Source organism: Neovison vison, chromosome X (genome assembly GCF_020171115.1).
Source record: "Neovison vison isolate M4711 chromosome X, ASM_NN_V1, whole genome shotgun sequence".
NCBI lineage: Eukaryota > Metazoa > Chordata > Mammalia > Carnivora > Mustelidae > Neogale > Neogale vison.
Genome location: NC_058105.1, coordinates 47,816,006 through 47,837,635, shown reverse-complemented (window position 1 = coordinate 47,837,635; position 21,630 = coordinate 47,816,006). Strand labels below are relative to the sequence as shown.

Below are 21,630 nucleotides of genomic sequence, written 5' to 3'. Positions count from 1 at the left end.
TTTATCAAATAGTCCATGTTATAACACAAAAAACATGTAATTTGGGCATCTTGGTTCTTTCCATAGTTTGGCGACCGTGGCCATTGCTGCTATAAACATTGGATAGATGGCCCTTCTATCCACGACATCTGTATCTTTGGGGTAAATACCCAGGAGTGCAATTGCCCTTCAACGGACGAATGGATAAGGAAGATGTGGTCCATATACACTATGGAGTATTATGCCTCCATCAGAAAGGACGAATACCCAACTTTTGTAGCAACATGGACGGGACTGGAAGAGATTATGCTGAGTGAAATAAGTCAAGCAGAGAGAGTCAATTATCATATGGTTTCACTTATTTGTGGAGCATAACAAATAGCATGGAGGACAAGGGGTGTTAGAGAGGAGAAGGGAGTTGGGGGAAATTGGAAGGGGAGGTGAATCATGAGAGACTATGGACTTTGAAAAACAATCTGAGGGGTTTGAAGTGGCGGGGGGGGTGGGAGGTTGGGGTACCAGGTGGTGGGCATTATAGAGGGCACGGATTGCATGGAGCACTGGGTGTAGTGAAAAAATAATGAATACTGTTTTTCTGAAAATAAATAATTTAATTTAAAAACAAAACAAAACAACAACAAAAAAAAACATGTAATTTGAACTGAAATTCATTTAGTTAAATGATTACACCTATAAGAAATACAACTCTACCAAAGGTCATGGTCTTCCTTTATTTATCCAAGAGACAGACTACAGAATTAGGCCGCAGATGTTTTCCTATAGCAGGCAAACACTTCACCTACAATCAAGATGACATTGTACAGATGACATTCTCTTCTATTAGGTATGCAGGGGGGTGAAGCATCTGTTTGTTTGTTTTTTAATAAGAATTTTCTTTACAATATCTAAATATTTCTGGTATCTACATGGGCCACTGAAAAAACATTTTGCATTTAAGTGCAGTACTTACTATATGAGAAGTTTATGCAGCCATCAATTAAAGAGGTGTCTCAAAGGATGCCTTTTTAAAATTTATTTATGCTGTACAAAGTTAGGCTACTAATGGGATTCAATCAAATTAAAGTGGCTTTCTTAAAAGGTCGAATTCAGTAAAGCATTAAAAGGCAAAAAAAAAAAGAAAAAGAATGAACGAATGAATGAATAAAAAAAGATGAAATTCATTCTATTTTGCATAAAAAAACAGCGCATTTAGGCAAGGCTGGATTTGAAATTTTGAGCATCTCAGTGACAGCCAACTCATTAACTCCCTCCTTTTTTTGTTCCAAATTGTTGGGGGCTATTGTATGCCTCAGATTCGAAAAGCCCAAATATGAAATCAAATATTGAGAAATATTAAAAATGTTCTCCCTCAAACTGGCTACTTGGTCCTAAAAAGGACACTGAAAAATATATATTTTGCTAAAAGCGACTCTTAGACAAAGCCTGTATCATTTTCATAGTATTAAAACTCTGTACAGATTACTGTTTAATGTTACTATTATAAAATCTCGCATTCTAAAAATGAAATTTGTGAACCAGATGTTTAACACTGGTGAGATAAATCTACTTTCACAAGAGTATACATATGGGCAAGAAAAGTGAAGAAGGAACAAACATTTTTCATAATATTATTTCTCATATTTAAAACATGAATTGTAAAGAAAAGGATTGTTTTTTAATGTGAAACTTCATCTGACAGAGACCTCCAAAAAAGGAAAAATTTTAAAGGTGTGATCTGATTGAAAATTAAAATAAAGAACATAAATGATATGTCCTGCCTCAGAATAATTCATAATTTTGTGCGACCTTTTTGGTCCTTAATATTTACTGTATAGTATAGTAGTTATCTCTTTTAAGTAATTGCTTTTCTGATCTCAAAAATACTGCAAGTTCGATATGGAAAAATTGGGAAATTAGAAAAGTATATTCCAAAAGTAAAAATTGCCTGATTTCCTGCAACCTGTGATAACTATTAATGCTTTGGTAATTTTCCTTCCAGTATTTTTTTCTATGCATATGTATTTTTAAATGATTGGAATCATTCTATACACAGTTTCGTTTGTTGATTTCTTTCAATTAATGTATGTTATATAAAGAGTGTTTTCTTGCATCATTAAATATTCCTCAAAATGTTATTTTAATGTCTTCATAGTATTCTAGCAATGTACATATCATAATGTATTTAGACATTCACCTACTGATGATATTAAGCATATTTTTAGTATTTCAGTTCTATAAATTATACTGAATTTAACACCCCTGAACATGAATTTCTAGGCAAATTTAAAATAATTTCCTTATGATAACATCCAGAAGAAGAAAGTAGATATCTCAGGGATTTTAACATGTATTGACAAATGGTCCCCAAGAAAGATTATGTCGGATTTCAGTTCTATCAATTATACTACATGGAGCAATATATGAGAGCCATACCCTTGCCAATGCTTAGTATATTTTAAAATTTTTCCTAATTCTATAAGTAAAAATAAGACATCTTGCATATCAAATTGCTGTCGGTGGTTCCCCTAAGGTAACATATTAATAAGGAAAGAGTTGTGGAGACTTTAGCTTCTATTTTATATGTTCCTATATTGTTAGACTTTTTAATAGGTACATATAATGTTTGTAGTTCAAAATTAATAATGGCATTCCATTGTTACTGTTAAGTTACTAAGATTGAAATATCTTTGTATCTACTGGTAATTTGTAGAGCCTCTTTATGAACTATTTATTTGTGTCTTTTGCATAATTTTTATATTGTGGTATTTGTCTTATTTATTGATTTGTAAGACTCTTTATATATTAAAGGCCTTGCTTAAATGTCCCCTTATCCAAGATGTCTTCCCTGACCTTTCTAGAGAGCTCTCATTCCTGGCAGAACATATAACTTTACTCTTCTTTATTTTTCTCCATATCATCACCTAACATATTATATATTTATTTGTTTCTTGTTTGTCTGTGTGCATAACAAAGTCAGGGACTTTGATTTGTTCACTCTCATATTCCCAGCACCTTGAATACTGACTAGCACATAGTTAAGTACTATATAAATATTTATAGAATTAATAAATACAGGTTCTTTGCTATATACATTTAAAATATTTCCCCAGTTTAGAGTTTATTTTTAGTTTAGCTTATCAGACATTTCTAAATTTTTTATTAATTATTTTTATTAACCTATAATGTATTATTTGCCCCAGAGGTAGAAGTCTGTGAATCGTCAGGCTCACACATTTCAGAACACTCACCATAGAGAGCTGCTGGTCTTTTTCTTTGTGTTCATTTCATTGCTTCTATGTGTCTGAAGTCCTTTACAATTGGTTTTATATTTGCATTTTCATCTTAAAATTTTAACTCTTTAATCTGTGGAATTTATGTTGTCATACAGTGAGAAGAAAAAACCTATTTTTTCCAATAATATAATCACAGAGCACCATTTAGTAAATAATCCTTACTTTCTCCATTTTTTTAATGTATTTAACCTCTCATCTTGTCTTCTCAGTAATAACACAAGCTATGAGGGTTGGTACCTTATACTTTCTCTATCCCTCAGAGATGAGCATGGAGCTGGTCAGTAAAGGATGATCTACAAATAATTGGTAGATGGATGAATGGGTGAATGTTTTCAAGACAAATTATTTTTTTTTAAAGAGCCTTACTACTAAACAGAAAGTCCATTCACTAAAGTCTGAGAGCAAATCATCATATCCAGAGGGGCAGGATTCACCTAGAATAAATGAACACCCTGCAAGGTCAGGGCATAACAAGCACTATAGAAACTACTAAGTAACAAAACTTAAAAATGCCTGATACTATCCAAAAGGAATTGTATAGCATTGGTCCCTGCCTTCAAGGAGCCCCTGAAAAATATTCTTTAGGGGGCTCAAAAGTGAAACACCTTCCCAAGGGCTCCCCAGCTGACCTCCCCTGCCCCTGAAATAGCAGTTTACTCCCTGCAAAAAACAGATTGCTTTGTTACAGATAGTGCCCCAAATCCTGCTCAATGCCATCCGCCAGGTTCCAACATGCATTGAGTTTAATGGTTTAATAATTCTGGAATCAAATCTACTTTAAAAGAAAATCTACCTCGCTTTTGGCTCACAAGCAAAACCCTCATGTGCCCTACATCTATAGATTCTGTAGGGCTTAGTGAACCTCTCGTGGCCTGAAATTAAAAATAATGACAACAAAAATACATGTTTTTACTGAATTCTGGCTCGTTGGTGATTATCTTTAGCAAACAGCAAACGAGCAAAGCCGTGGTGAACTAACTGCCCCTCATGCCAGAGAATGATGATCAGTGAAATATATTGTTAAGCAAGAATAGTAGCTAAAATATTTATTACGTGTGAGGTATTAAAATGAGAAAACTTTCAAAGTGGAAGCTTCAAGCAATTGCATTAAAAGTTGCATAATTTGGTTAGATTGACCTTAGAATGGAATAAAAAGCTGCTTATTTCCATAATGCTGGCCTTCTACAGTATGAAAGGTTAGATAATTTATCAAGATATACGAAACAGTCCTCAAGAATGCCTAACTTAAAAAGGAGATCTCGGTGACTTCCAGCTCTGTGAAATTTTAGGTAGCAAGATAATCAACACAATTTATATTTAAGTGAATTTGTGTTCTTCTGAAGGGTCTAGCTTACCAGGCAAGAAGGGTGTATCTGCTACACGTACCTACAGCAAACACCAACCAACTGAAGCAAGGTTAGTATACTCACTGTTACCTTTATGACAGAACTTAACATTGGACAAGAAAACCTATTTGAATGGGGAGGCTACTGAGTTTTGACTACAAACTACATTAGACCCAGAATATGTTGCCCTCATTTAAAACAAAACCTGTTTGAATGGGGAGGCTACTGAGTTGTTGTTGTTATTGTTGTTGTTGTTGAGGCTACTGAGTTTTGACATACAACCTACATTAGACACAGAATATGTTGCCCTCCTGTAAAAGCTAAAGGCTGGTACCTATTTCATCACCTGTCATAGATCAGTCCCTTACCTCAATACCACCTACGGAGCAGCTGTTGTGGTCACATGGGCTCAAACCTGAATGCACTCAGCTACAGGAAGCCTTTCAAACCAATCCTATAACATTCACAAAATTACAGTCAGAGCTGCAAAAGAACTTGAAGATACCCTGACCCAATCTCCTCATGTAATTGTTCCAGGGTTGATATAGTTTGGCATTTGTTTGGATTTTTCAGAACTCTCAATGTCTTGGAGTGGTTTCCTTAGTGACAATAGATTTCAATGAACTAAAGCTCTTCTTTTACGAGGTCTTTAATTCTGTGTCATCGGTTTTGCTAGTGACCTCCTCCCTGATCCCAGAATTACAGTTCTCAATTGTTATCTTTGGGAATACAGTGACTTGGGGGTGGCTCACACATTAGAGATAACTGCCCTGATGGAGTTTGCTAGACTCAGAGGGTGAGGAGAGCAAGGTAATGTAAATGTCACACATTCTTGGATTCCCAATACCTCCAAATATGGCACTGTGCACAGCCACAAACCTTGGCAGGTGCGGGTTTTTCTCCACCTCCCATGATCTCTTCCAGATGATCAGAAGTGCAAAGACTAAGTCCCCTGATGCCATTCCAACAATGCCCAGTGCCATGGTATTATGGCTTACTAGTTTTATAAAGTTTTGACCTGTCAGATCACTCTACAAAGTATAGCTTGTGCAAAGACAGTTAAAATTTAAGTATACTTTGTGCAAAGACAGTTTAACTTTTTTTCCATTTCAGACATTTTCCTTATTGTATTTTTTTACTGCAACAAGACACATGTATTTTTCCAACTTGAAAATAAAATTCCTCAGCAGAGGCAAAATTCAAAGAGTGACCTGGAGACATAAGGACATATACCCCAGTAGCAAGCTCAGAAATCATACAAAAAATTAGTGTTTCTTATGTGGTATTTGAGATTGTTACTAAAGAACCATAACTATCATAAATTGTCTTGCAATTTTAATCAGGCAAAGTCCCCTGGAAAAACTTTGATTTAACGCTAATGCCATCATGTTCTCTCCCCTAAGCATTAAGGAACAAACATTACCATTAGCATACCCCATCACTTGAGAGTCTATACTTGAGCAAACAGAAATGCACTAGTTAAAGAAATGACCAGTATGGCAAGGTCAGAGTCAATGCCAACCTTCGGAGTGCTGTGTGCCTGTGTCCTCACCATAGGCCATGGTGCCTGGCAGCAAAGAGGAAGAAAACAGTCTTCCCATAAGCCATTCACCATTACCTATAGCCAGATGCCTATGCTCAGACCTGCACTTTCAGAGTCCTGCATCCCTCAAACATGCCAAGTTTCAAATATGAATGCTAGATCATAGACATCTTTAGTTGTAAAAAAAAAAAAGTTGCTTAAAGGTTAAATCAAATCCCCTGAATGCAGACTGATCCTTGCTCATACATCTCACCTAGAAAAAGATATGGTTTTATAGCTAAATACCTGGATGCATCAGCAGCCCAAATAGGATTTCCTCAAGCCAAGTGAATTAAAGGGTTAGAGGAGAGTTTGAAACAGAATTATGTCCAAAAGGCACAAAAAGAGGAACTGAGCCTCAGAAAACAATTTCCAAGGAGCTGAAATTCCCTATAAAGTTTTCTTAAGTTGGGTTGCACACATAGCAATGATTATTTGGCTGCTTCCTACTCAGAACTCTCCATTAAAAATATTTCCCAGGAACTCTGTTCCTGGGCTATATCAAATTGGGGTGCCCTGGTCTCACATGTGGGGGAATAACACCCTATTGTGACTAGACTTAGAAGCTTTTCCTCAGGAAGTTAACCAGCAGAGTGTCAAAGGGTGGAGAGCAGGACTCTGAGCGCCTAAGCTCATAGACATGTGTATAATCAGGCCAGCCCAGCCCATAAAGGCTCCATCACCACAGAGGCAGAATAAGCAGGTGAGAGAAGCATATCATTTTCTCTCTCTTTCTCCCTCCCTCTCTCTCTCTCTCTCTATCACACACACACATGCACATACACACTCCTCTAAAGGGAGAGGAATCTGGCCTTTGGATTGAATTTATCTTCCTGCCAGCTTACACAGAGAATCCATTTTGTTGAGAAGAGCAAACTACACAATCTGAGAAGAGGTGCCCTTCATGCTCCGGAAATCAGATTTAGAAATGAAAATAATCCAGAAAGCAGAGACCACCAAGGCCAGTGCTTGTGGCAGTGAGAGAGAGCAGCTTGCCACGGAACAGCAGCCAGATGGGGCCCACTGGGAAAAGCTGAAAACTGGTCACCCTGGCACTCAGAGATTTAATGGAGTATCCAAAGCCTACACACATCAAGGCCGTGCTTAAACATCTGACATGACGAAGGCCTGGTGCTCGTCCATGAACACGGAGCTCAAGGAGAATGCAGAATTCCCATCAAGATTCTCACCTCCTTTGATCAGCAACGGTCTGCTGGAAACACAAGGTAGCTATCCCAACACCTGTCTGTCCATCCGTCTAACTCTCACTCTCTTTTTTTCTTTCTGAAAAGTAATACTCTACCTCCCCAAAAGCTGAATTCAAAGGAAGTAGAAGAGGGCCCTTTCATTTTGCAAAGTAATTCCCAGGCTCTACTGAATCCAGGAACTGCTTATTGACTTGGGGAGCATTTAGAACCTGGAGCAGCAAAGTGAGAGCCATGTCTTTCAGAAGTAAGCTCAGGAGGCTAAAACAAAAAGCACCAAACACATTCCCAATAGGCTTCAGTGCTTCCAGCCACAGACTTACAAAGAGTGGGAGAAGATGAAGAGGATGGGAAGGGGGCAGCTGTAACCATTAATTTTTTTTTTAGAACAAATATGAAATGTGGCATTTGTTAAATCCAGGTGACATGTACCTGCCTTCTCTGGACTCCGTGTATTTTAAATATTACATAATTACATCTTTTTAAGTAAGTGAACTTCAACCAGGAAAGCCAACCAATGAGAATTCAAGAGAATAATGAATTGGCCCACCTTTCAAAGGTTTTGTAAATCTCGCCCATGTGAGGAATCTCACTTTAAGAAAAACAAGACATGTGAAAAATCCAGACTTAACAAAGGACATTGGTCAGGAGTTGTTTATTCACATTATGTGGGGCTCTTTCTTTTACGAACAAATCCACCACAGGTTTTTGGTAAATATGGAATGCCATCACTGCGGTTAATACAGGGTCGAATTTACAAAACACTCACTTGCAGCAAGGCTTTTCAGGAACACAATGACGGTTCAAAGGTATATCCACAGGTCCTCTTGTGTCACCCAATCATATTTTCAGTTCTGGAACAGAAAGCACTTTGAAGCTGTACCAGAGGAACTGCTATCAAGCAAAATGGAGTCTGGTTTGGCCCCAAATGTTAGTTGCCTCGTTGAGCCATCTGTCCGCTCTGTAACTCCGTTTTCATGATTATTGAGTGTAAATACTGGTTCCTTCTCACATCTTTTCCAGGGATGCTGTGGAGCTGTGTGGTCCCAGCCAATATTTTTTAAGCAAAATGCTGAATGATATAACAAATGAGATGTCTGCATGGGAGCCCCAGTTCCTGACACTGGCAGAGTGGTGCTCCAGGAAGCTGCAGTACTTTCCATACCGTTCCCTGGGGTGACACAGGGAGGCGCTCGCAGCCTGGGTACACCCACTGGAAGCAGAGTTACCCTCAGCACGCAACCCACACAAAAACCACTCGTAACTACACAACAGCCAAGAAGGAAATGTAACTTGAAGAGCATTTCCCTCTACAAACAACTGATCCTCTGGGACTTTCACTTCAAGCCGCTCAATTGTTCGAAGTAAATGAGGCTCACATTAAAGGCCAGCCAGTCACACATCAAGAAATTAAGCCTCCTCTCAGTAGGAGAAAATGGCCGCTCCTGAGCCAGCCTCCTGCCTCTCACACACAGGCCTCTTGTACAAATGGCTTCATTTACCCACATCTGAGACACTCGATCCAGCCAAGCTTGGTCTCCCCTACGCCCTGAAAACTGAGATACACAAGCAGAGGGGTCAATATCTGAAACTCTAAGCAGCTGCCTCAGATCCTCTGCAGCGCCATAATTCAAAGATTCCAGCTTTGCCACGAGGTGGATTCATCCTTTTCTTAGCCCTCTAATTCCTAACAAGCAATTCCCCACACCCCTAGCTTCAGCCTCTGGGCGCAAAATACCAAAACCACAACCAAGACTAGGCAAGGATAGGGAAGGTGAGGTCTGCAGCTCCTCCCACCTTGTAAGTCTGATGGACAATCAAAGAAAAACCAGGTAGGGCCACCAGGACCCCAAAACAAGTGGTCCTCTAATAAGAAGAATTCCAAAGCCTCAGAGCCCTCTATGGAAAATGTCCTGCCTCCAATCCCCCAGGGAGAGAAATCTCAGGATCATTAGCAAGCACTCTGGCTGAGATCAACTTTAGTGAAGGTGTATGGGGAGAGAGGTGATCTCTAAGGTAACCAGTTAATTGCCAATAAGGAATGATAATAATAAATTAGCAAATACTAATGTAAACTAACTCAGTTCTGTGGCAGTTGCATGGAGACGACAGAGGAACAGTTTATTCTGGAACACATCTTGCAACCCGATCCCCACTGGGAAACACACTGCCTCCCCTAGATGTGAATGGCCCAATAAGATACAACGTAGGCAATGGGTGGCCCTAGAATGTCTCCTAGTAGAAGTGGAGCCTTTGATTTTTAGAGAAAAGTGGAGTGCATGCACCTGAAAAGAGGCGGGTTGCGCTGTTCCCATTGCCTCCTTCTGCTGCCTGAGGGTTACTTTTGACTCTTAGGGAAAAAGACTTAGGTAGTTCCAAAATGCTGTCATAACAAGAAAAGTGAAATAAAAATAAAATTAAAAACACTCACTTAACTGTTTGTTGGTTTGTTTTCATTGGAGGCAGTGTCATTTCCTTGCTATTCAAACCAGCCTCATCATACATATCAATTTCCTAGTGATTTCTGAAACTGACATCTGATAGGTTTGGGGCTGCTTTTCTATTTCCTTAACCCACGGTTTCACTCAAATCCCTGCAAATCCCTAGCTTTAAAACTCTGTTTTAGGGACCAAAGTGTGTTGAGCTCTTTCTTTCTTCCTATTTTTCTTCAAAGCCTAACTGATGTTTCAGTTTCACTATTTGCACTAAGATAATATGCATAGGGACTTCCTGTAAGATAACTGGAAGCATCCAGTTTGGTTTGCCACGTACATTCCTAGTCTGCAAACTCTTCTGCCACTCAGTCCCATAGCAGAGCACACACAGCCTTAGAATGTCTCATACTGAAGATGCCACAGTTTGCTAGCAAAAGAGAGAAAAATAGAGAGAACTCAAGACTGAGTTTGAAACCAAAATCTAAATCCTAAATCTAAAATCTAAATCTAAATCTAAAATTCGGGAAGTTTTGACCACTATGATTCCCTCAGAGTATCAGCTCAGAATCATTCAACATTAGAAAACTAAAACTTTAAAATGCCTCACCAAGGAGACTGGGTGTCTAAGCCATTTGACCTCTCGTAAAAGCTGGAAGAGGTCCCACCCACGTCGCCAATAGCAGTAGAAGAAATGAATTTCATCTTCCTACAGCAATGATCACAGCTTGGGTGACAAAAAGGGTAAAGCAGAGATGCTGATGTACAAATGAATAACACTTTCCAGCATCCGGGGGGCCCAGTAGGCATGCCTCCATTTCATAAGATTGGAAGAAAAAGTATTTGCCATAATAGGGAGACTCTAAAAATGTTGAAATATTTTTAGAAAAATCTTAGCAAACTGGAAAACCTATTATTATTCTCTCTTCTCCATTCCCCTTCCTTTTCAATCTCTTTTCCCCTCCTTTCACTCTCCTCCCACCACACATACATTCACTCATGCATATACTAAATCTACGGACTAAATATACCAGGAGGCCAAGAAATGCAACTCTCACCCTTCAATTTAAAATATTTAAGGGATACCTGACTTCACTAATTCTACAGAAATCTTCTGTAAACAGCAAAGACATCCTCCACTTTTCCTCTCCAAACCTGTGTACAAAACCACAAAATCCACATAGCCAATTTCCAGACCAACATCAGAAGATCTTCAAATAATGATATGTTATTCTAGGCATGACAGTCTCTGTGATACTAAAGGCTGAGTTCCAATTCCCTAGACTCCTTTCCCTTTCCCTTACCTACTTAACTGCACTGAACATCACATTCCCTTTGGTTTCTAGGGCCAACAATATTCAGATGTGGCTAGGTTTGCACACTGATGCAGAAGAGACTTACACCTTTGCAAGCAGCACCAAACCTTAGGAGCTCAACAGTTAAGGCTACATATAAATGATAGCAGGTTGCCAAGAAAGAAGCAGAAGGGGAGCACTATGAAGTCTACAAAGTAACATGTGGTTAGAAACTCTCTTATATTATTTGCAGGGAAATCATTGGGTGATCTTAGCTCCCCAACCAGACTGAACTCTCCATGGGCTCCTGCTGCATCTCATATTTATTTGGGATCCCCATGGTACCTGCCACACAGCTGAGCACACTGGATTCTCTAATAATGCTTACTGATATCTAATGCCATGGTGATAAGGTATGATGGAGTGCTCCAAGGGAAGAAGTTCCCCACTCCTTTATGGACCCACTGTAAAGCCCTGTAACTGACTCTGCAGATAAGGGAGGGAGTGGGTTTGTCACAAGGTAGCCCAGCAGAGAAACATAATGTGCAGTGCTTTGGTCTCAATCTGGAGAGTAATAATGTAACATATGCTCAGAAAAGAAAAGTTATCCTGAATTGAATTGACCTGTTTACTTGTCTGCCTCCTTGTAAACTCCCTAAGGTCAAGGATCAAGTGTTTTGTTTTTGGATCCTGGGCAAGTAGTGCAGTATCTAGCACATTCTAAATGTGCAACAAATGCTATTGGGGTTAATGAACAGATAAAAGAATGGTTTGATGAAATAATGTAAAGAAAAATGTAAGTAACATAAGATTTAATACAGGAGTCTCCATAGAATCTCATTTTTATCACATCATAGCACTTACCACTCTGTTATAACTTCTTAATAAATGGTGGTTTCTTGGGGAAAAATGGTGGTTTCTTGGATGGATTAATTAATTAATAGGAAAATATAAAGAGAAGGTAGGAAATATATCAGGATATTACTATCCTAGGAATGGAGAATATCCTATTGAATGCAACAGCAGCATAAATCATTCCTGCAAATCACCTATTTGTTTGCTTGTCTCCCCTGTTAGAATGTACATTCCTTGAGACGACAGAAGATCTTTTTTATTTCTGTAACACCAAAGCCTAGAGCAGAAAAAAAGCAGACCTTCAATGAATATAGCTGAAGGTATGAATCAACCATTCTTGCTCTTCTATAGATTTCACTGTACCTAAGTATTCTACCTAGTCCTCATTCAGGGACTTCTGATATGGAAAGAAAAGAAGTATCGTTTTCCCCATGCATAACTTTGTGACATTTGCAGGTTAAAATGGCCTCCTATTTCTGAATGGGTTTCTCAGTTGAACTCTACAGGACTGCATATTAGAAATACACACTTGGTCTCACTATGTCTAGGACACACTGCCTTGGCCCTTGACTAGCCCTAGACACTACATAGCTCTGTGATTTTGTTAAATAAGGAGAGCATGTGGCTTTGTGAGTTGGGGAGAAGATCAGAATTCGGACTTTCAGTGGCTTTTCTAAATAATTGAAGCAATATTTTATTTCATTCTGCCTATAAGAGAATCAAAAAGAACACCAAGATCTTTGGTAAACCATGAAGACACACACAGTCATATGTCTCTTGCCCACTTTAAGTATCTCATAAGCACTGGGGCTCACATTTCTCTAGTGCCTTGAATTGATCACAGAAATAATCACCACATCCTCAGATGATGATTACTTTGTCTATCTCCAAAAACAAGAGCCGTCAGCACCTGAACCCACAACGTTGCCATCTTCTACCTCCATTGTTTAACATCCAATATGAATACTCCAAGCACACCACTTTGTAGGTGTTACCTATACAAAACCAACTTAAATTCCTCTTTAGTTACAGTGTCTATGGGGTCACACTCAGGTGTGCAGGCCATTATAAATGATTCTCCAATTATTGTCTAGTGAGGAGATCTATGATTCAGGGAACATGTATGTGTCATACCCTTTACATTACACAATGCCATACTATTTCTTGAACTGACCTTGCATGGTAGATGTGCCCATTTTGTAGATGAGGAAACAGACACTCAGAAGGATTCCATACCAAGAGGTGTCCCCCAGATTCAAAATCATGGTCTACTTGATTCCACCACATAGCACTACCTCTTCCTTTCCGTGGCTAAACTCTTAGTAGTCCACAAGTAGTCCTCCAAAAAGTCTATGATCTAGTTCCTAGTAGTATATACTGATATCCATAATTGTAACAGTGCTTCTGTGGCATGATATTGGATTTTCAATAAATCCTTATATAGAGATTAATAGATTGAAAATACTGGTGCTTTTGTTGCTGGCTGAAGATCATCAGTTTCTCATTAAAAGCACTGTTGTTTGGTCCAATTACTTCTGGTGAGAATGATTTTTCAGGAAACTAGGGAAAGCAATTGATTCAATTGCCCTCTGAAATTGATACAAATACTATGAGACCATTTTATATGCATCATAGCCTAGGTAGGTCAGGCTGAATTATTTCCAAGGCAGGAAGGTGGCACTGAAACAGCACTTGCCAGAAAGTTATAGAGCCCTGTGATCTAGTCTCTCCTCTCTTTCTTTCTCTGCCTCTGCACTTCCCTCTTCCTCTCCCTCCCTACCCCACTCCTCTCTCTGTGTGTCTCTCCATGTCCTACTCTGTGAGTCTGAACAACTCCCTTACCATCTCCGGACTCTGTTTCATCTACTGAAGGGTAATCTATCAAGATAACTATTGCAAGGCTCAAAGGAGACAATGATTGGGCACGTGCTTCAAAACCTGTGGAAGTGCCTTTCAAATCTACAGTATTCCTTTCATTAGTGGCCTGGAAAAGGGCATATGCCTCCCAGTGCATCAAATTTCCAACCAAAGAGGAACTTAAGCAATTCATGGAAACTCGAAACCAACTTAAGAACTGTTACTTATAGCATTCCACCCACCCACCCACCCACCATCATCCATGTTATCACCGTACTACCCTGAAATTGTTTAAGAGCCAGCAAACATCAGACCACACAGTGTTAAAAAAAAAAAAAGCTTCCATTTGAAAACCTTCACACCTGGTAAAGGGAAACAGAGCCAACTCAGATCATAGTTAATTTCTGAAAAGTTTGTTATTACTGACAGTTTCCACCTCCTTGTTTGTCAAATATCACCAAACCAAAAGAACTACCAAGAAATGGCAACGTGGTTTTTTAGATTTTTTTGTTTGCAGCCCTTTAACCAGCCCACCCATATTCTTGGAAAGCACATGGCCAAAGAAAAAGCAAAAGGGGGCTTCAGGAGGCTGAATCACTCTTGCACTGGAGAATTGGCCCCTGAGCATTCTAGGGTTCACCCATATTTAACACTGCTTGTCGATCCACTCTTTCTCAGCCACTTTAACTGGAACACTGGTACCGCTGGCTGGCAAGCATACCGCATTTGCAACAGGTGGAGCAAATTCATATTATGCCAGAACACCATACAAGGTACAGAGCCCTTGAGCTCCCACCCTTAACATCCACCCCTACAAAGACCCAATATGTTGGGCTATCCTTTGCCCCAAGAGACCCTGCTGGCAAACATTGACTACAGAAATGGGCTTAGGCAAAGAAGTCCTCCCCACCCCTGCAGGGGAATTCTGCAGCCTAGAGGCCTAAGCGGGTCTGGGGGAGCAACATGGGAAAGAGAGCCAGCCAGGAGGACCTCTTAGAACCCCTTAGCTGCACTCACCTCTGGCAGAGGCACACCGTTGATGATCAAGTCTGGCTGCTGGGGGCCCTGGCTGTTGAAAGAGTGATGGTAGATGTGGTTGGCACTGGTATTGCGGGTATTCTGGTTTTCCACATTCAGGAAAGTGCTCTCTGAGCGACGGCAGCCCAGGGGCAGTGTCTGCTGGTGGTAGTCGAAATAGTTGAGGGAGGAAGTCAGGGAGGAGCAACTGACAACGTTCATCTTGTCTGTCTCCTCCACATCCCGGGGTACCAGACGGATGTCATTCTTACTGATTTTTTTCTTCTTGCTTGATTTCTTTTGATGCCCATAGGAGTACTCGGCGATTCTACGTGACAAAAAAAAAAAAAAAAACAAAGGAAGAAAAAGGAAACATGTATTGCTAATGCTCTCCCAAACCATGCATTGGTTAATAAATATTAAGCACCCCAGAGGCTTGCACCCCTTCTCTGCTCCAGCTTCTTATTCCAGTGCATTACATCATCAGGTTTTCTGTGCTTTGTACATGTGAAAACAAGCTAAGGGCCATAGAGTTTTCATATAAAACATACAAACCTCCCATTTCTCCACCACCCCCCAAAATGTTTCTATACTCTGGATGTGCAATTTCTCATTGCCAGTGGCTACTTAGCAATAGTGGGGAAGACAGGGAAAGTTGAGCCTATGGGAGAGAAAGCATGAAAATGGTCAAGTCTGGAGCTCCCCTGGAACCCAAAGGAACCTCTGGGTGAAATAAGAAGCAAGTATTAATTTAAAAGAAGAGGAGAGAGAAGGAATTAAAAAATAATCTCCTTTCCAGTTCCTCCAGGCATTTGCCATGTAGCGAACACCCTCAGTCAGATATCTCTTTGACCTGATCAGTTTTGCAGTGGGTTAGATCAAACCCCACCCTTTGATGTAACCTCAGCTTCTCTACTCCACACCCTCCTTCCCCCTGCCCTACCCCTGCCCCCCTTCCACTCCCTACCCTACCCCCTCCTCTCCTGGAGAAAGTGGAGAGCCAAACCCATTTGAATAAGGGGAAGTGCTTTTTTACCTCTTTCCCCTTAGGCTCACTTTCTCCTCTGCCTTTTTGTCTTGCTCCTTGCTAATGGGAGAAACCGAGATGCAATGCGGACACTTGCTGTTTTGTCCTTTTATAAAATAGCCCAGGAGACAAGTGATGGTTAAACAATTACTGCAAAGGAATTTAAAGGTTAGTGCATTCAGCATCCTTCTCCATTCAGGTGCACCTACAAGCAGCTGTGCTGCAACTGGAACATAAAGAGCTCAATTTAATTAACACTGACACAGACCCAGCAACGTGCACCAAAGACACCAAGCATTAAGAGACTTGTCAAAAGAAATACATTGAATTGTAGCTAGATTCTAAAAGTCATTTATTCCTTTGTACATAATGATTCACCTTATTGTTGGAAAATTCCATTTCTGGGCAATAATCAGCAAAACAATAGGGTTAATAAATAATACAGGTTGATCTTTACAAGGGAAAGACTGTGACTGTCTTCCTGATCAACAAAGCTAATTGTCTGAATACAAAAAGAGAGCCGAATTCAGCAGCAATTGCAGATCACCTCACAAGTCTCATAAATGAATGCACTTGAGGAAGAGGCTCAGGAGGGGCTGAGAAAAGAAAACCTCTTGTCTAATACATGGAAAGACAGGCTTTCTAAAAGGCCTAAGCGTACAGGGAGATTGCATATTTCCCGAGGCAAATTCTTACTCTATCCCAAGGATGTTCCTAGGGCTGAGCAGTTACATTCCCCTCGCCCTTTCACTGTGTTCAGGCATACATCCAGCTGATGCTACTGGAGCTTAAGAGCAGATAAAATCCCAAAGACCCCAGTACTAGGGCTTATTTTCTTCTCTAATCTGTTTATAGAATCAATGGGAAGTTTTAATGATTTTGTTTACCCATGATGGATAAGTTTGGCAATGCCCCGTCCAATTACTTGGCTGAGGCAAGTAATATGAGCAGCCCTTTCTGTATTGACCAATTATTTAATTAAACTGTACTTCATTAATCCCAAACCATCATGGGGAACAGAGCTCTTTACAAAATACACATGTGAGTGAAGTTGGAGAGCACTAAAATTTTCTTTTTTCTTTTCTTTTTTTTTTATTTCAAATGCTCTCTTCCCTGTTTAATGATCTCCCTGGCAAGCTCTCAGAAAGAGCTCTCACTTCTAGTCATATATCACCAAGAAGTGGCAAAGCCTTCACTATCTTTATTTCAAGATGATTTCTTTTTCATCAAGAAAAGGGTCTTACACATTTACTTTACACTATGGAAATGGCTTAAAAAGAGTCCACCCTATCATTATCTCTATATAAATAAAATTTTACAGACCCCCCCATTTTTCTCCTATAAAAATCGCCACTGGCAGTCACAGGTTTCAAAGGTAAGAGCAATATTAATTTCCATTTCTCCCATCTGAATTGACTCAGAGCTGAAGGAAAGAAAAGTCACGGCCATTTCACTAGTAACAGGATTAAAGCATTTATGAGGCATTGCAGCTGCTCTTTTATGGCACCTGATTGATATTCATGTGTGGTTAGCATTTGTCTACTAACTTGTGTAACGCAGAGAATAGTAAAAGGGAAACAATAATTGCATGGCTGTTACATATTCAGGGGGCTCTGATTCACAGAAGTGTGCATTTCAGATGGTGTCAAATACAAACTGGACCTACAGGAACATATTTTGACTGATTAACATGCAAGCACAGATGGCACAAAAGACACGCTGGATGTGTAGGTGTGTTGAAAGCACACACCACACACACCTTGGTTGGAAACCGCAGCATCATTCAATTTCAGCAAACTAAAGAAACAACTTCTTTTTTTTTTTTCAACTGTTTCAATGAGACACTGCTGGAAATAATTACATGTATTTATCCTAACTTGGACTCCAGAAATACTTAGTCTTATTTGTTCTGGCTGATTGTAAGGAAGGGCTTCAACAAGAATGTGTTTATCAGGATTTTTTTTTAAAAAATACCACTTGTCATTTCCAGTTTCTGCGTTTCTATTCTCATCCCGCCACTCCTCCCCACATACACATGCACCCTGCATATACTCCAGGAGAAACTGTAACACAATAGCCCGTAGTGACATCCACTGGTCGGGACCAGATCTTAATGCCACAGCTGAATCCCACATTACAGAAAAATACCATCAGCTCCAGAAGATTGCTATTTTTACTGCAACATCTGGGAGGCGAAGTCCTATCCCTCATTGAGATATTTGGTCTCTACCTCATCAATCAACCAGATATGTGAAAATATGAATGACCGGTAGAATTTCACCTTATATAACCAGATGTTTGGGTAATGGTTGAAAACAAGCCAAGAACGCACTTAAAAAAAAAAAAATACTAATCACCTGCATTCCCACACATTCCTGTTTTCTCTTCCCTCAACTGTTTCCTACCTTAGACACCCACTCATAGGCTCTCTTCAGTTTACCTACAAGACTGGGCGAGTACCAGCACTCCCTCTCCTTTCAGTATCTGTCCCCAAAGCACTGTGTCCCTGAAATCAAGTTGTGGGTCTTGGGTGTTGGTGGTTCTGCTGAAAATTGACTTTCTCTCCCTCTCTCTCTCTCTCTCTCTCTCTCTCTCTCATTATTTTCCTGCCATAACTTCATGGAGACAGCTGCACAAATTTTAAAATGATAATTGCTTTCTTGCTCATCATCATTATGTGACAGAATCCACCACTCAAAACAGTGAATGATTGTCTTCCAGCAAATTGTCAGATCAAAAGAATTGATCAACTTGGACTGCCACAAACTTTCCCCCCTTCAAAAATAAGCGCAGTGTGTACACAGCATGCATTTAAATAGGAAACAAAAGCAATGGGATTTTCACACAGAGACACAGATACAACTTATTCACCCAAGACAAAGGAAAGATAAAAAGTTGGCTCTACCTGCAGTTGTAGGTCCGGATCTCTTTGTTGTCTCGCTTGCACTTGATTGCCACAAAGATCATAGTGACAAAGAGGATGCCGGCAATGGAGCCCAGGGCGATAATGAAAATCAGGGACAAGTTCACCGAGCCCATTGACTCTTGGGCGTCAAGAGCAGGGGACAGGTAGATTAGGACTAGTGCAGAGGCGGAGAGAGACGTCTTGCCGTGGTCGTGGGCCACCACAATAAGCTCGTAAGAAGCCTTTGAGCTCTCGCCAAAGGTGCGAGTGGTTCTGACTTCGCCATTGACCTGATCTATTTCAAAGAAGCCCCGGTCACCCTCGGTCATGTCGTAGGTGACACGGCCATTCTCACCCTCGTCGTAGTCGTCCGCTTTGACCACGGTCACCAGATACCCTATGCCAGAGTTGCGGGGGATGTAGACTTCCGCAGTGCCATTGATTAAGGGTGGGGCAGTAATGACCGGGGTATTATCATTGACATCGAGGATGATGACCCGAACCGTGGCGTTGCTCTGCAGCGAAGGCAGGCCGCCATCCTTGGCCAGGACCTTGAATTCGAATGCCTTGGTCTGCTCGTGGTTGAAGGATCGAAGCGCGTAGATGTCGCCCGAGTTGGGGTTGATGGAGACATAGGTGAAGACTGGCATGTCCCGCACCTGCGATGGCACAATCTGGTAGGAGACACTGCCATTGAGACCCAGGTCGGGGTCTCGGGCAGACACGGAAAGCAGGTAGGCGCCAGGTGTGTTGTTCTCCTGCACAATGACCTGATAGTAAGGCTTGGAAAAGTGCGGATGGTTGTCATTCTCGTCTGTTATGCGAACTGTAAAGGATTTGGCACTCTGCAGCATGGGCACACCGCCGTCGCGCGCCTGGATCGTGAGGTTGTACTGGTCATGCTGCTCGCGGTCCAAGCGTCCGTCCACTAGGATAGTGGAGAAGCTCTCATACTCCTGCAGCCGAAAGGGCACGTTGCCCAGCAAACGGCATTGCACGCGCCCATTAAGGCCTGAGTCCCGATCAGACACCCGCACCAGTGCAATCACGTACCCCGGGGGGGCGCTCTCGCTTACCTCCACTAGCTCACTGTTAACTGACAGCAAGTTGATGACCGGCGGGTTGTCATTGGTATCGAGAACGCTGACGGTCACCTTGCAGTGTGCTGGGATGGAGTTGGGCCCCAGGTCCTTGGCCTGCACGTCCAGTTCGTACACGTGACCCTCTTCGTAGTCTAGGGCACCGGTGACTGTGACCAGGCCACTGTGTGGGTCAATCTGGAAGAGCTCACGTGTGCGGTCATTGACATAGCCATAGAAGGAGTAGACCACCTGGCCATTGGTGCCTTCGTCTGGGTCGCTGGCATTGAGGCGGATGACAGGTGTATTGGGAGGTGAGTTTTCTGGCACGCTCACTGCATAGGTGGACTCGCCAAACACTGGGTTGTTGTCATTGGAATCGGTCACCTTGATGCTGAGGCCAACAGTGCCCAGATGCGGTGGGTCGCCGCCGTCGAGTGCGGTGATACGAAAGCTGTAATGCGACTGTGTCTCGCGATCCAGACTTTTCTCCACCACAAGTTCCGCAAACCGTGAGCCATCGCCGCGCGTCTTGATCTCCAGGCCAAACAGCTCATTAGGCGTGAGTTCGTAAGTCTGCACGCCGAAGCTGCCTGAGTCTGGGTCATAGGCGCTGTCCAGCGGGATGCGCGTGCCGGGACTAGCTGCCTCGGAGATCTCCAGCTCGATCTGTGCCGCTGGGAAGCTGGGCGCATTGTCGTTCAGGTCCTTGATCTCCACCTTAATCACGCATATCTCCATTGAGCTGGACATGACCTCCAGTGAGATGATGCACTTGGGGCTCTGGCGGCACAGCAGGTCGCGGTCAATCTTCTGCTTGGTGACAAGCAGGCCCGAACTGGGATTAATGTCTACCAGGTGCGGAGCTGAGTTGGACACCACACGGAAGGCAGAGGCCTGCCGTGGATCCAGAGCAAAGCCCGCCTCGCGTGCGTCCTTGGCCACGTTGGCGATCACCGTCCCGGCGCGCTGCTCCTCTTCTACCGAGTATTTGAGGTTAATGAGGGCAGCTGCCTGCGTCCACAGTACCGCCAACAGCAGCAGCACCGGCAGCAGGAGCGACTCCATGGCTGCGCGGGGCTCTGCCTGGCCTCGCCTCTCCACACCCCTCCGAGGCCGACGCCGCCGGCGCTCCAGCTTCCCGCTGACTCGGGCCGCCTGTTGCGCGCGCCCCAGGGCTCCGGAGGCCGCGGGAGGAGTCCCGCCCAGGGCGGCCCGGCGGCGCGGGGAAGGCACCCGCGCCGGCTCCAATGCTGAGGTTGCAGCAGACTCGGAGGAGGTTGGCGGGGGGCCCGGGGGTTCCGGGGGGCCAAGGGAGAGCCGCGTGGCCCCGAGCCCCCTCCCTCCAGCCCGGCTACTCAGTTTTCCCCCTTCAAAGTTAGCCAGGCGCGACTGGCCGCAGCAGGGCAGGGCTGCGGGTTGGACGCCGTCCGAGCTGCCTGGTTGACGGAAGGCTGAGTCTGGACCGCACTTGGGGCGAAGACCCGGAGGGCCGTGGGGGTGCAGCCTCTCAGGCACTGCCCAGCCCGCCGCAACGCGCCGGTACTGGGGCTGGCGAACGCCTTGTCTGTGCACCTGGCATGCGCAAGGACCTCCCCCCAGCTCTCCTGGCTCACTGCAGAGAGAGAACCCGCCTGGAACGCGCCCTCCGAGGTCCGGGAGGGCCACGCTGGCCTTTTCTAGGTCTGTTGGGGAGAAATGATGATCAAAGGTGGGACTCTGAGTTGCTGTCAAACGCCGCAGGCTCCCGGGTATCCA

At 42.5% G+C, this 21,630-nt stretch overlaps 1 protein-coding gene across 3 annotated transcripts in view; it reads right to left on the bottom strand.

Moving 5' to 3' along the window:
• Window positions 1–20,940, bottom strand: part of PCDH19 (protocadherin 19) — a 114,003-nt gene extending 93,063 nt beyond the window's left edge. For 2 of the 3 annotated variants that reach the window (XM_044234558.1, XM_044234559.1), the window contains exons 1-2: window positions 18,794–20,940; window positions 14,862–15,189 (exon numbers count right to left, since the gene is read on the bottom strand). In XM_044234558.1, the coding sequence (XP_044090493.1) occupies window positions 14,862–15,189; window positions 18,794–20,940 (2,475 nt within the window). Of the gene's footprint in view, window positions 1–14,861; window positions 15,190–15,897; window positions 16,039–18,793 lie in introns of all 3 variants that reach the window. The other variant, XM_044234560.1, reaches the window with a different exon arrangement.
• Between the last annotated feature and the right edge of the window lie 690 nt (window positions 20,941–21,630).